The sequence below is a fragment of the Hippocampus zosterae genome, chromosome 2 (genome assembly GCF_025434085.1).
Source record: "Hippocampus zosterae strain Florida chromosome 2, ASM2543408v3, whole genome shotgun sequence".
NCBI lineage: Eukaryota > Metazoa > Chordata > Actinopteri > Syngnathiformes > Syngnathidae > Hippocampus > Hippocampus zosterae.
Genome location: NC_067452.1, coordinates 20,574,355 through 20,588,247, shown reverse-complemented (window position 1 = coordinate 20,588,247; position 13,893 = coordinate 20,574,355). Strand labels below are relative to the sequence as shown.

Sequence of the window (13,893 nt, the reverse complement as noted above, 5' to 3'; positions counted from 1 at the left end):
ACTGGACCACCACTGGCTCCTGCACGAGAACAAAATAAATGTTTTTGAAAGGAGGACCACACCTTTTCACTCGGGATGTTATTATCGTGGTGCGCTTTACAAAGTGAAACGGTCACGCCTCAAACAAGTCTGTCGCCCGTCTGCGGCCATGACAGCAGGCCACATTTAATAGGTCAGACTTTGGCCAGGTCAAGGCGGAACCTTCCTCAGTTTTTTACAAGGGCCAAGGCTGCATTGTGACGATTGACGCATTGATGTCTGGATGAGGTGAAGTACATAACCAGACGCAGTGAGCTGGGGGCTCCACTAACGTTGGTAAAAGGAAGGAGCGCTTGTGCACAAGATGTTTAAAAAATAAAAAAAAGAAGATAATCCTGACGCCCTGTTATTAGGTTAGGCTCCAGACTGCCAGGGAAGATTGTTGCAACTCACTTGGATAGTCTGATCAATTAAGATTAAGATATCCTTTATTTGTCCCACACTGGGGAAATTTACAGTCTACAGCAGCAAAATTGTGCGGGAGAAAGAAGAAAAACAAAGTGCTTGCGTGCACAAAAATAAATGTTTCAGAAAAGAGCTGTATACAGTTCAATATAAATATATAGATATACGGTATATACCCGGTAAGCATATATGCAACTTGGGCTTGATAATAATCTCAAATCTTGAACTAAAATCCCCTTATGCTGAAATTGAATTGAAGTATGAGGCCAGGACTTTTCAGACAAAGAACCACTTTCTCCTTTATTGATGACATTAAAGTGTACTTAAGAACTATCCACCTCTTCAGGAGACATCTCGTCTCCCTACAGAGGCTCCTTTTGGTTCTCATCTGATAAAATGTCAACAAGATGCCACAAGAAATTACTCGTGGAGGGTAGTGGTTCTCAAAGTGGGGTGCAGGGACATGGTAGGGGTCGGGGGGGGGGGGCATTGTATCATCTCGAAAAGAGCAAACGTACCTCCAATGAATGTAAAAAGTCTACACACCCCTGTTTAATTGCCAGGCTTTTGTGACTTATACGAATGAGACCGAGACAAATCATTTGAAAAGGTTCTCTGAACGTGAGCTCAACGCAATTTAAAGAAAATCTTTTCGCTCGAGAAAGTAAAATCAAGCCTGATATGCACAAAATTTGGGATGCGTTCATATCATGTTCAAACCCAAATGGCATCCCTTCCAGCATTCGTAGCGCTTCCCCAAGCAAGGTTCAGCTCTTCTAGTCCGCTTATCCTGACATTTTTAGGGCCGCATTGTGTCGTACATATCCACACCAACTAAATATATACAAACCAATTGACTCCTTTTGGCAAATTCAAAGCTCCGATATGAATGTGACGTACAGTACATCACCAAATGAAGCTATTTGTTGGGGTTTGTTTTGGTTCTGTTTTAGAATACCTTTTTTTCCCCCCATAGATAAAGGCATCTATTACAGAATATATAACAAGAATAAAGTGATATTTTTGAGATTCACTTGTTAAAATGTTGGTTCCATTCCTTTATTTCATAGATCATCAGTCCATGGTTTGTTATCATTACTTTGCTCTGTTGTGGATAAATTCTTGGAAAAACTACAATTTAATTCCCGTAACATTACCACGTTTAATCCCAACAAAAGACATTGTTCTTGCAAAAATTAACTTCTTGAAAGATAGAATTTTAGACACTTTTTAATTCCTTTGGCGCTGTGAGGGTCAAATGTCCCCCTTGCACCCAAAACATATGAGAGTCCCAATCATGGACCCCGACAATTTGTCTCAACATGACTGTTACACAAGAATAACAATACAAAACAGCTGGAGTCCAAGTGTCTTTTAGTATATGTTTCATGTATTTACAATTAAGTTGACATTGGTCGCAACATTCAAATCAAGTCCGGAGGGAGATGGCATCATGTTTCACTCTTTGGATTTCTCCATTCACACATAATTTCAGTGAGGTTCATCAGATGGAGATTTAAATTACAACGGTGCAACAAGCACAAGCGAAGAGTTGACATTTTTTTTTCCTGAGGTGCTGTCCCGATTCCTCTCTCTCGCTCTCTCCCTTTTATTTTTTTAGCGATCAGGCCTTTGGAGGAAGAACACTTTAGCTTGGTTGTCTCCTGAAGCGGTGACTGCCACTGTCGCTTCCCTGCAGGAGAAGAACACAGTCAAGCAGCGGTCAAGTCTGGAGTTAAAATGAATTAACGTGAGATCCCACCTGTTAATTGAGAAGTCTAAGATCTCCGCGGCATGACCGCGGTACTCAGACACCATCTTGCCGGAGCGAGCGTCCCACTGGCGTAGCACTCCGTCCAAACTGCAGGTGGACACCAGCGAAGAAGACTCCTCCCACTGTAGGTGAACAAGGCCAGCCTGGAGGAACGGGGAGTCAAAGGATTTTACGGCCCAAGTTTCACAGTGCCGAGTTTGTGGGTGACAGAACGGCAAATGCAAACCTCATGTCGGCATCTGTGTCGTAGCATCTGCGTGGAAAGATCGTAAATGGCTAAGGTGCCATCTAGATAGGCCACAGCGATGAGCGGAAGGCTGCAAAGACACAAGGTGGTTCACATTCTTATGAGGGACCGGCAGAAATGTGATTCAGGATTACTCGCAAACACTTAAATACTAGAGACTTTCAGAGTTTTATTTTTTTCCTATTCACCACTTAAGTGTTCTCAAATACGACTGAAACTGCCAGACAGACTACTGAAAAGCATCAATCAGAATATTACAATGGGATTTACAATTGTGTTCATGTGCAGGAAAAAAAATGTGTAGGGGAGCATTTCAGTTTGGGGTATTCATTCCACTTTGTTTCCTGTCAAGCACCAGCATGAGTACCCAGATCTTGATCTTAATGAGCCATGAAAAGCACTCTAGAGATAAAGTTCCTCATTGTCCGACTTACAAGTTGCAGAATCCCACCGATTCCACAGAGTTGGATTCTTCCTCATCTTTGGCTTTGCTTCCATCCAAAGAGAACATGCTCACCACCTGATACCACATGTGGAAAACATGCGCACAATCTGTACTAGACACTTTGGTTCCAAAAAAAAAATATGCAACTAAAGTACAAAAAAATTTCCAAATGGATTTTTACTGTCAAATAATATACAACGCTTGTTTTGTAATGTTTTATATTTTTTATACATTAAAAAAATTGTAAATTTCCCCAGTGTGGGACAAAGGATATCTTATCTTGATTACATGGCACCACAAAAAAAAAACTTCGCTGCAGGCAAAATTGTTTTCCACCTTTATTAACTTAATAGTTGTGAAAAAAAATACATTGCATGTTTTGTGTGTATCTAGACATCTAGATATAGCGATAGATACATAGGTAGATAGATAGATAGATAGATAGATAGATAGATAGATAGATAGATAGATAGATAGATAGATAGATAGATAGATAGATAGATAGATAGATAGATAGATAGATAGATAGATAGATAGATAGATAGATAGATAGATAGATAGAGATAGATAGATAGATAGATAGATAGATAGATAGATAGATAGATAGATAGATAGATAGATAGATAGATAGATAGATAGATAGATAGACACACACACACACAAAAACAACTGAAATGCGTTGCCTACTTGTATGTTTTATCAGATGAGATGGGAGAGCGTTTGAAAAAAACAGTACAGTACAGAAAGCTGAAAAGTCAACTTCAGTTCCCACCACTCCAATGGTGTTACCATGGCACCCACCTTGCCCGTAGCAGTGTTGATGAGCTTTACACAACCATCCACTGAGCCAGTGAGTACCAAAGAGCTGTCCTTATTGCATGCAAGGCATGTCAGCGCCCCCTGGTGTCCATCCTTACCTGTGTTTTTACATGGGAGAGAAATTTTCTGTTTGTAAAATGTTACGAAAAATTGACTTAATTAAATGCAATCAGGGCGGCCCGGTAGTCCAGTGGTTAGCACGTCGGCTTCACAGTGCAGAGGTACCGGGTTCGATTCCGGCCTCCCTGTGTGGAGTTTGCATGTTCTCCCCGGGCCTGCGTGGGTTTTCTCCGGGTGCTCCGGTTTCCTCCCACATTCCAAAAACATGCGTGGCAGGCTGATTGAACACTCTAAATTGTCCCTAGGTGTGAGTGTGAGTGTGAGTGTGAATGGTTGTTCGTTTCTGTGTGCCCTGCGATTGGCTGGCAACCGATTCAGGGTGTCCCCCGCCTACTGCCCGAAGACAGCTGGGATAGGCTCCAGCACCCCCCGCGACCCTAGTGAGGATCAAGCGGCTCGGAAGATGAATGAATGAATGAATAAATGCAATCAAATGTATTGTGCTTAAAAGTTACTGAAATGTTGAAAAAAACGTTTTTTAAATGGATTAAATGCAAAGTACATTCAAAGTGAACCACCTCTACTGAACTGAGGCAGTGATTCTTTCATGTACTATAACTAGGGTGTAGTGAAACACTCCCTTGAGTCACATGACGTCACGGAAGTGTGTATTTGCGTTTGATTTATTTTTCAATGGATTTAGCAAAGTAACCTCAGAGGACACAAGTGACGGCAGAGGGCAAAAAATGAGATGACAAAAATCAGCCACTCATCCTCAAATTATTCATCCATTTTCCAAACCGCTTTTATCCTCACAAGGGTTGTAGGGAGGCCGGAGCAGGGATCGAACACACGACCTCTGCACTGTGAGGTCAACGCGCTAACCACTGGAGCACCGGGCCGCCCACCCTCAAACAATTTTTTTCCCCTAATAAACTGTATGAACGGGCGTCTACATGTCTCTACAAGTCCTGGTCGTTATTTTGACATTTTAATGAATGTTGAAATTCTGAATTTGGGGCAAAGAGGGTGTGTGGAGTCATCTTCACTGCATGTGAATTTGTCTTTCTGTCTGACTTGACGAAGAAGGAATGCTGATATCACTTCCGCAATCTTGACATAGCCACCTCGGGATATGTAAGTGGCTCAGTCTCAGACACACCTCCATAGCGAGTTGGGTGTTGGAATAGTAGCATCTTTATATCACTTTTCAGGTTAGTAATTTATTAGCGTAGCATTTCGTTAGTTTATTCAGCATCGATGGTCATAGTATAGATGATTGATGAATGATTTAGGTCGTAGTTTGTCAGTGCTGCTGTCAATCACAGCCAGACAACACGCACGCCTCTGCTTCCTCGCAAGCCCAGTGGTCTCCCGAAGCAACTGTTTTCAAATATCAGTGAGGAGTCAGTTGTTTTTTTTTTTTGTTGATGTCCTTGACATCCAATGTGAATTTGGATGTTGACGAGAACACGATGATGTGGGATACTGCAGAGGCAGCAGCATTTGAGACCCAAGTCGAAGGGATTTTCATTTTTAATCACCCTTTAACGTGAAGTGACTCACCGCCAAGGCAAAAGCAGTCATTTCCCTCAACACTTTCTTCACCTCTTCCGTCACTCAAAGATTGAGTACAAAATGAATTGTTTTTAATTATCAGCTACTTTTGTCAACTTATTTTCACGCTGGTACCACACAGTGTTTTGAAACACTTTGAATAGCATTGCCTGTACAGTGGTTCAAAAAGGTTTTATGATGAAGTAGTACCGGTCGTACATTTATTTAACCATGGGCATCCCATTATTTCATTTCTTTCATTTTTCTACACGTTTTAGTTCAATTCTTGGTATTCTTAAAATAAATAACAAACACAAATTCACCTTTAATGACGTGAATGCTGTTGCCTTGCTTCAAATCCCAGAAGCGCACAGTTCCGTCCTCATAACCCACCACAGCGCGTTTGCCTGAGGAGAAGGGATTTTTTAAAAAAACCATCACTTTTAAAGTACAACGTGAAAATATTTTAACACACAAAATTAATGTGAAAGCATAAAATGTATGGAAGCCACTTAATGGACAATTTCGGGTGGCTGGAATGGATTAATAGCATTTCCATTCATTTCAATGGGGACATATGATTTAAGATACGGTATGTCTTAAATGACGGGATCACTATATTGGGACTGTGTTGTTTACCATCAGGAAGGACTTTGCCACTGGTGGACTGGCATGCACAACTCTGGAAGGTTTTACAGTCTCCACTAGGGATCTTCCACATCCACACGTTACCGTCATCTGTTCCTGCCAGAAGCACTGGAGCACAGGGATGCCACTCCAACCACTGAAGGGCCAAATGACCAAAAACAAAAATAGGAGAAGTCTTGAGCTTTCACTGCACAATATAGATCAAGGTATCAAAGCAAATGTGCTCTACCTCCAGATCTCCGACTTCAAAAGACCAGATCTCTTCTTTCGTCTCCACTTTCCAGACTTTAATCAGGCCACTCATGTCACCTGAAGCCACAAGCGAGGAGTCGTGGCTGAACACGGCACACGTAACAGAGTCCTTGTGACCTGCGGATGAGAGCAAATGGGAGGAGTAGTCAGGTTTTCCATGTCTCGGTGCAGTGTTGATTCGCTGTATCGCGGGTCACCTACAGTGGCTCAGTGTGGAACAAATCTATTGTGGAAATCTGTGGTTTCTAGTGAGGTTTTTTGTATACAGCGGTGCCTGGGCGGACAAGAGACCCGAATTAGACCCGAGTTTTTCAAGACACGGGCCGTTGCCCTGCCAAATTATTCACCATCTGGAGCTTGGCAGACAGTGAATAATTCTTCAAAAATTGCCTTTGAGCTGTGTATTGCCACTCCCAGTTGAAATTTACTGTCAAACTAAAAGTAACATGTATTTTTAAAAAAATAAATAAATAATCAAAAAACCCCAGTCATCAATTCATTTTGAGAAAGTACTCTCACTCACTGCAATTGCATCCTTTTTTTCATTCCTTACTAAAATACTTCATTGTTCAATAAAATAGTTTTATCTCAAGTAAGTTCTACTTATCAATGATTTCTTTTTAAATGTCACCTTATTTAATTGTATCATTTAGAATGGACATCTGATAATGGCAAAATTTAATATTAATCCATAAAAATGACTCCTTTATATTCAACTGTAGAATTTGAATAATTCAAAATTTCACCATTATAATTTCCCAAAATTGATTGGAAATTGTCCAACCCTTTGCAACCCTAGCTTTTAATCGTGTTAAATGAGTTTAATGTGCCTGGGATGAGTAAAACTATTTTATAGTTAAATATATATGGTTACCAATAGCGGGTGGGTCTGGCAAATACCCCGAGGGTTTACTGCACTCAAGAGTTAGAATGTTGAATGAATATTTGTGGAGATTTACCTGTACACTCCAAGACAACTTCGCCATCGCTCACCCTCCACACGTACGCCTTATCATCTTCTCCTCCTGTCACTGCCAAGTTGTTGGTGGCTGGGTCAAAGCTCACGCAAAATACAGAGCCTGAGCGGGGGGAACCACAGGAAAATTCAAACTCAAATGCTGACTCATTTCTTCATCGCAGAGAATGACCACAGTGCCTGCCGTAGATACCAGTATGTTTGGAGAAAGTCAACTCGCTATCATCCCGCTCCAACTCCATCTCATCCTCTGTCTCCCAGCCTTTGTCGTCTGCATTGGCAGCCTCTTCAAAGTCGATGTCCTCCAGGTCGTCTGCCAAGTTATCTGTGAGCACAAGCCAAATGTTAAAGTTGTAGCATTGATTTATAAGACACATCTGCCCATTTTCCATTGTGGTTATCTTCATTTTGGGTTGCGGCTGATCCAGAGCTTATCCCAGCTGACTTTGATCGAGACCACCAGCCGACGCAGGACAAATGTAGAAAAACAAACACTTGCACAAAAAAATTGAAATTTCAGTGGCCCTGACGTGTATGTTTTTGGAATGTAGGCCGAAGCCCGTATGAGCACAGGGTGAAATGAGAGAAAGAAAGAAAGGAAATGCAATCTCAGACCCTCAGAAGTGTCACACGTGCTTGAAAATTTGGACAAGCACAGCCCCTCTTCAGCGCAACAGATAGCACCATGATGAGATGCCCCATTCCAGCTTCCCAAGTTGGCTGACGTCACATCTAAATGTACGGTGTGTATGCGAATAACACTTGTCCATCACGCTGCTGATTGATGAACCTTTATTGCCAAAATGAGGCAAAACTAAAAACGTAGAAAAGTAAGGGACCAGCAAGTACTAGTGGGGAGAGCAGAATCTCACGCTAGAATCCTCTGCAGAGCAAAATAAGAATATTGAAACTGGTTATTTGAGAGATGCTAATTTAGCAACAAATGGATAAGTGGTTGGATCATCATGGGTGGATGGATCGAATCAGATGCTCTTAACAAACTGTCATAAGATTCAACTTGAAACATTTAAAAAAATTTTGTTTGAATATTGTGTCCAGTGTATTTTCAACGCACCTGGACCATCTTCGGTGTCGTTCAGGTCGATGACTTCAATGATTTCTTCGTCTCCGTGAAGCTCTAACGAATTTTGCTCCATGTTCGCCATGATGTTAGCACGCTACGAGCTAAGCAACCAAGTTACAGTACGTGAATGAAAACGGTGTTATATTTCCAACCGAGCTAACGTCGTATATGTTGAGGAAAAGTAGACCATCTTGAGTGGCATGTGTAAAACAAACAATCCAAGAAACAAAAACACCCCCTCAAAAAAACACACGCGATATCCTTATTGCTTATCCTTCCCACGTTGCTGGCGAACTTTTTGCCCTGGTCATAATTGTCAGGGTACATAGGGTTCTCTGTCCGAAATTCGACATCGCTCACGTCGCACGAAAAGTTTTATTTGTATTTTATTAGAAAACACGATGTTGTTACGGTTGCAAAAAATTATGTCCTTAAATTGGCACGTCTTTCACTCGTTTTAAAGCAAGGACTGCCTGCATACTAAATTCGGGTTAAAAATATTGTATAGAGGCGCAGGATGATTACATCATAAATGCAGCGATGCGTCATAACAGCTACATCCACTAGATGACAGCATTAACAATAAACCTCACACAGCCGCCAAAATACAGAATGTCCCAAATAGGAAATATGGACGATTCCAGAATCTAGACACTAATATTTGTGAAAAACGTAGTATTTATTGTTTAATTTTGTTAGATTTTGATTGTAAAAATAAATAAAATAAAAAAACATGTTGGTTTAAATCATCTAGCTCAACCATTAATAGTGGACGTTCATAAATGTGTGTGCGTGTACACACATACACGAACACACACGCTCGTCTCAGGTGCCTCTTTGCACAACCTACACCTCGGGTCTTGTCTGGTGTGGTATATCTGGGCCTCAACGGCTCTGGTGCTCAGGGCCTACTCCTGAGCAGCCAGTATGAGTGCCTCTGTGCTGTCCTTCAGGCCAGCCCTCTCTAGCCACTGATAGGACTTCTTGAGATCGGCCACTTCAGTTATGGTCCGGTGGTACATCCCGTGTAGGGGATTGTCCTCCCATGATGGTCTCTCTTCCAGCGCCTCATCTTCTGTTCCCCATTGTCTGAGACATTCTCTGAGTACGTCATCCGTTGGAGTCTTCTCCTTGATGTATTCATGGAGCTTGGATGTTTCATCCTGGACAGCGGCTCTCACACTCACTAGTCCCCGGCCTCCTTCCTTTCGGCTTGCGTACAGTCTCAGGGTGCTGGATTTGGGATGGAACCCTCCATGCATGGTTCGGAGCTTTCGGGTCTTAACGTCCGTGGTCTGAATCTCTTCATTTGGCCACCTAATTATTCCTGCAGGGTATCTGATCACTGGCAGGGCATAGCTGTCTATTGCCCGGGTCTTATTCTTGCCATTGAGCTGGCTTTTTAGGACTTGCCTCACTTGCTGGAGGTATTTGGCCGTAGCCGCTTTCCTTGTTGCCAGTTCGAGGTTGCCGTCAGCTTGTGGTATACCGAGGTACTTGTAGCTGTCCTCAGGGAGTGAGACGCCTTCAGTGCGGACTACCTTTCCTCTCTTAGTCACCATCCGACTACATTTCTCAAGCCCGAATGACATCCCGATGTCACTGTTGTAGATCCTGGTTGTGTGGATCAGGGAGTCTATGTCCCTTTCGCTCTTAGCATACAGCTTTATGTCATCCATGTAGAGGAGGTGTTACAGCTTTTGCTCAAGATTACAAAACAGCTGTGTAAGTTGCTTTGCTAACTGGTCGAGAACAAACTAGACTATTGTATTGTATTGTACTACAATATAATTGAAAAAAATAAGTTTGATAATTATACTATATCATTAATAACTTGCTTTCTAGTAATATGAGTACAAATGGTTGCATTGATGGGAATGACAGACTCTCTTCATGCTGAAAACAAACCTTGATGATGTCATTGCCCATGAGTCATGGAGTTCACTTTAGTTTCTGGGGCTCAAAAGGTTGCATATTGAGAGATACAACATCAAAGCATAATTGTCACAGTTGTCTGTCATCAAAACAAAAGATTTGAATAACTAAGGAACACAGCAAAATCCTACAACAAAAGCTAATATCTTCAGACTTATTTTATCTGTTGTAATTGCACAAGAGGAAAAGATGGATGCTAGATGTGGTGGACGAAGTCTGTTTTGTGTGTTTGCTTATTTGTTATTTTTAACTGCTTGCAATGGTTTCTTTTTGTTCTGGCGCAGCTATTCTATTCCTTTTAACATTTGCTAAACATGTATTTTGTTCGACTTTTTTTGGACTATCTGTCTTTCTATAAGACGTATGTTGAACAGTTTATGGCATCTTATTTTCACTGATAATGTCAATGATGAGTTACAGAGCTGACATTTCCTCAGTCTGTAATTAAATTTTCTGGTTTCATGCGCCTGAATCACTCGACATCCCAGAAAAGCCTTAGAACCAGCCATTGGACCATCATGACACACAAAAGTCAATTAAAGAAATTATTGAAGGATTAGCAGCTCCTTCAGGCAATATAGCGCATAAATATAGCATAAGTCAAGAAATGTCCCCAAAAAGATGAGTATAAATGACGAGTCCTCTCAAAAATAACATGACTGACTGAGGCAATGGAAATAATTTGGATTTGGATAATATTGATGAGAGAATAGAAACACTGATTGCACATTATGACGAGGAAAGTTTTTTTCATTCATCCCCGTGGTTTGATGTTCCAATCTCAAACCTTTACCCATTGAATCTCGTAAAAAAATTTGATATGCACAGTAGCTTCTCCTCAGTGCAATAGTTCAATAAGGAGGGAAGATACTCTCCAGCACCCCTAACCGGTTGACATCGTTCCAAGGAAATAACGAGCACGTTTGCTTGTTTTCGTACAAGGGAGGACGAATTTAATTGGCTGTTGACAGAACTGTAATATTCTCAAGCATTTATTGAGCGCAGGAGTATGTGCCACTCCATGCTGACGCTGACTCAGGGACCAGGTCTACTAGGGGAGCTTCATTTCAAATCTTTATGATCCAGGTCGCCCGCGGCTCCGAACGGGCTGAGCAGTAAAGAAAATGGACGCATGTTTTCAAAAGCTACTTTTTAACAAAACATTTTCTGCCTCGTTCTTAACGACAGTGCTATATAAAATCTTTCAAAATGGGTTGCAACGTCGAGAGAACCACTGCTTTAGACTAACTGGCCTTAACCCTTTCATGCACCCTGCAACCTAATAACATGATAAGCTGTCCACTGTAGTAACTGCTGTTCTTGAAAGGGTTAACATAGGAAGCCATTGCCTAACAAAAAAGCTCTTCATGGTTGCAGTTTAGATTTTGTACGATGAGTATCTTGGAGCTGATCAAAGATTGGGGGAGTTAAAAGAGAGAGAAAAAAAAGGAGGTTCGCAGGGGGATTAGGAGGAATAGCCAGAACTCGCATATAATTGACAGTGAGTGAAATGTATTGGGGCCGGTGCGGTGTTCTACGGGTTAGCACGTCAGTGGTTTGATTCTGGCTCCGGCCTACCTGTGTGGCGTTTGTTCACGTGGGGTACTCCGGCTCTCAGTATTTGTATTTTTTAAATTCAATTGTTACTGTTTTTTTTTTTAAAATATTGGTTGTTACAGAAGCACCACTGAGTTTTTCCTGCTTTGTCTGCACACAGCATCCAACTCATGTGGGAGCGCGCAGGGTGAGACCAAAGCTTCCCCTTGTAAACCACTAACAGCCGGTTGTGTGTGTAATGCAAGTGGTCTGGTCCACAGCTCGCCTGTGAAGTGTCTGCTGTGGTGACAGGGTGGTAGTTTACGCTCGACTGTTGACTTTTCGGGCCTGACTGCTGTTCCTCATCCAGCCACTGGCCAAAACCTGATTTATTTTAGGAATATGCATCATTGAGACTTTTTTGTTGTCATATTTGATATTCAAGTGCAAATGGATGCAACACTCACTAAAATTGCACATGCACCGCTCTGGGCAAAATAAGACAGTTTCATCCGTGTTTTGACATCAATGCTCTCTGCACTTGTATGTATACACTTTGTGTATTTTATGTCCATTCTTCAAAGCCCTTTAGACGAACTATATAGATGCAGATATCCAGAACCAATTTGGGTTTTCTAACAGATCTTCATTAGATCCTCCACTTTTTAGTGGTGATACTGATGATGTTTTATGACTTTTTATTGTTTTCCTGTGGTTAAAAACAATGAAAAGAGCAATTTGTCAGCCATACGAGAGTGGCAAGCCCGATGGCCAGAATGAATTTGTTTAAACATGATTTGTCAGTACTTTAAATGTGGCATTTCCTTCAAAGATATCTCTCTCCAATCACAAATGGTTCGATATATATTTTGATATAGTTTTACACTAAGCACCATCGAAGTGAAATGTCATTTGCCAAGAAGCAGATTAGACCCCATGATTATTGCCCAGGTGTACCATAGGCTACCCACAAAAAAACTGTGTGAAGGAGATGTGTTCTTCAGTGTGAGGCAAATTGCGGTCACATCAGAGACTGACTAACAGCTCCCTTTGAACTCTCTACATCAGCAAAATTGCCTTTTTTTTTACAGTGACTCTTTATCATGTGCGCACAATACTCGTGCTGTCTAATCATCATCTTGATCTACCTGTGAGGTAAATTACAGATGTCTTGGCAAAGGAGATGTGCTCACTAACAGATTGAGAGGGAGATGTGAACGATATTTGAGAGAAACACTCCTTTTGCAGACATAGAAAACATCTTAGATGAAGAAAAAAAGCACTGGGCTCATATTTTGGGTTAGGATGTCCACAATATGTAATGTTTGAACCAAATAGGCCTACTTTTTATGCAATGCTAAAAATCTTTCCACCCGTCAAGCTCATTAGTAAGTGCTTATAAACAGTTTGTAAATGCTGGGATGAAAACGGCTGAACATCAACTTAAAATTAATTTGCGGCCGCTCGCGGCCACACAAAAACTTTCATGCTTCATAGTTGTTCGGTTGCATTTGATGATGTGTTTATGTGTCACTTTAGCAATTTTTGGAAGAGGTCCCAAGAATCTGCCACGCAGGTTTCTCTTGACCGAGCACGGAGCGGGCCCAAGTCTCGTGGCTTTGAAACGTGCACGCAAGCACAACGAGATGTGGTCACCTTACATAACTGATGCTCCGTTGCGAACACAAATTACAATTCTCTGTTGCCATGGTTACGCCTATCCCAACAGACCTCCCTTGTCAAGTCAACAGTATTTATAGAGCACTTTCGAACAGCCATCGCTGCATACAAAGTGCTGTACATGGAGCGATTTGACATACACAATAAACAGTAAGACGAATCGGTAATAAAGGCGGTGGAAAGCACCAAGCAGTAAAATCAAGGACAAATCATGCTGAGTCGAACGCCAAAGAATACAAGTGAGTTTTGAGGAGGGCTTTAAAGATGGGCAGCGAGGAGGCTTGCCGAATGTTCAGTGGGAGGTCATTCCAGAGAGAGGGACCAGCGACAGAAAAGGCTCGATCCCCTCTGAGCCTCAGTTTAGCTCTTGGTACCTCTAACAAAGACTGGTCCACAGACCTGAGGCGTGTAGGGGCGGATGAGCTCAGAGAGGTAC

The 13,893-nt window shown here is 41.8% G+C and overlaps 1 protein-coding gene across 1 annotated transcript; it reads right to left on the bottom strand.

Annotated features, from left to right (window-relative positions):
- Positions 1-1,801: 1,801 nt before the first annotated feature.
- aamp (angio-associated, migratory cell protein) lies at positions 1,802-8,797 on the bottom strand. The gene is made up of 11 exons (XM_052056955.1): positions 8,298-8,797; positions 7,416-7,547; positions 7,206-7,325; positions 6,224-6,363; positions 5,986-6,130; positions 5,670-5,753; positions 3,712-3,827; positions 2,900-2,985; positions 2,445-2,535; positions 2,207-2,361; positions 1,802-2,137 (listed from the first exon to the last, which is right to left on the bottom strand). Exons 1-11 carry the CDS (start codon positions 8,386-8,388, stop codon positions 2,062-2,064), a joined length of 1,236 nt encoding a protein of 411 aa, XP_051912915.1. The 5' UTR covers positions 8,389-8,797; the 3' UTR covers positions 1,802-2,061.
- Positions 8,798-13,893: the final 5,096 nt, after the last annotated feature.

Bases quoted from the DNA above. Each gene is read 5' to 3' on its own strand.
- aamp (XM_052056955.1), bottom strand. From the start codon at position 8,388: ATGGCGAACATGGAGCAAAATTCGTTAGAGCTTCACGGAGACGAAGAA. The intron at 2,986-3,711 runs GTGGGTGCCATG...ATGTGGTATCAG, and splicing joins TCAACACTGCTACGGGCAAG to GTGGTGAGCATGTTCTCTTT. The intron at 2,536-2,899 runs GTAAGTCGGACA...GTGTCTTTGCAG, and splicing joins TCGGTGGGATTCTGCAACTT to CCTTCCGCTCATCGCTGTGG.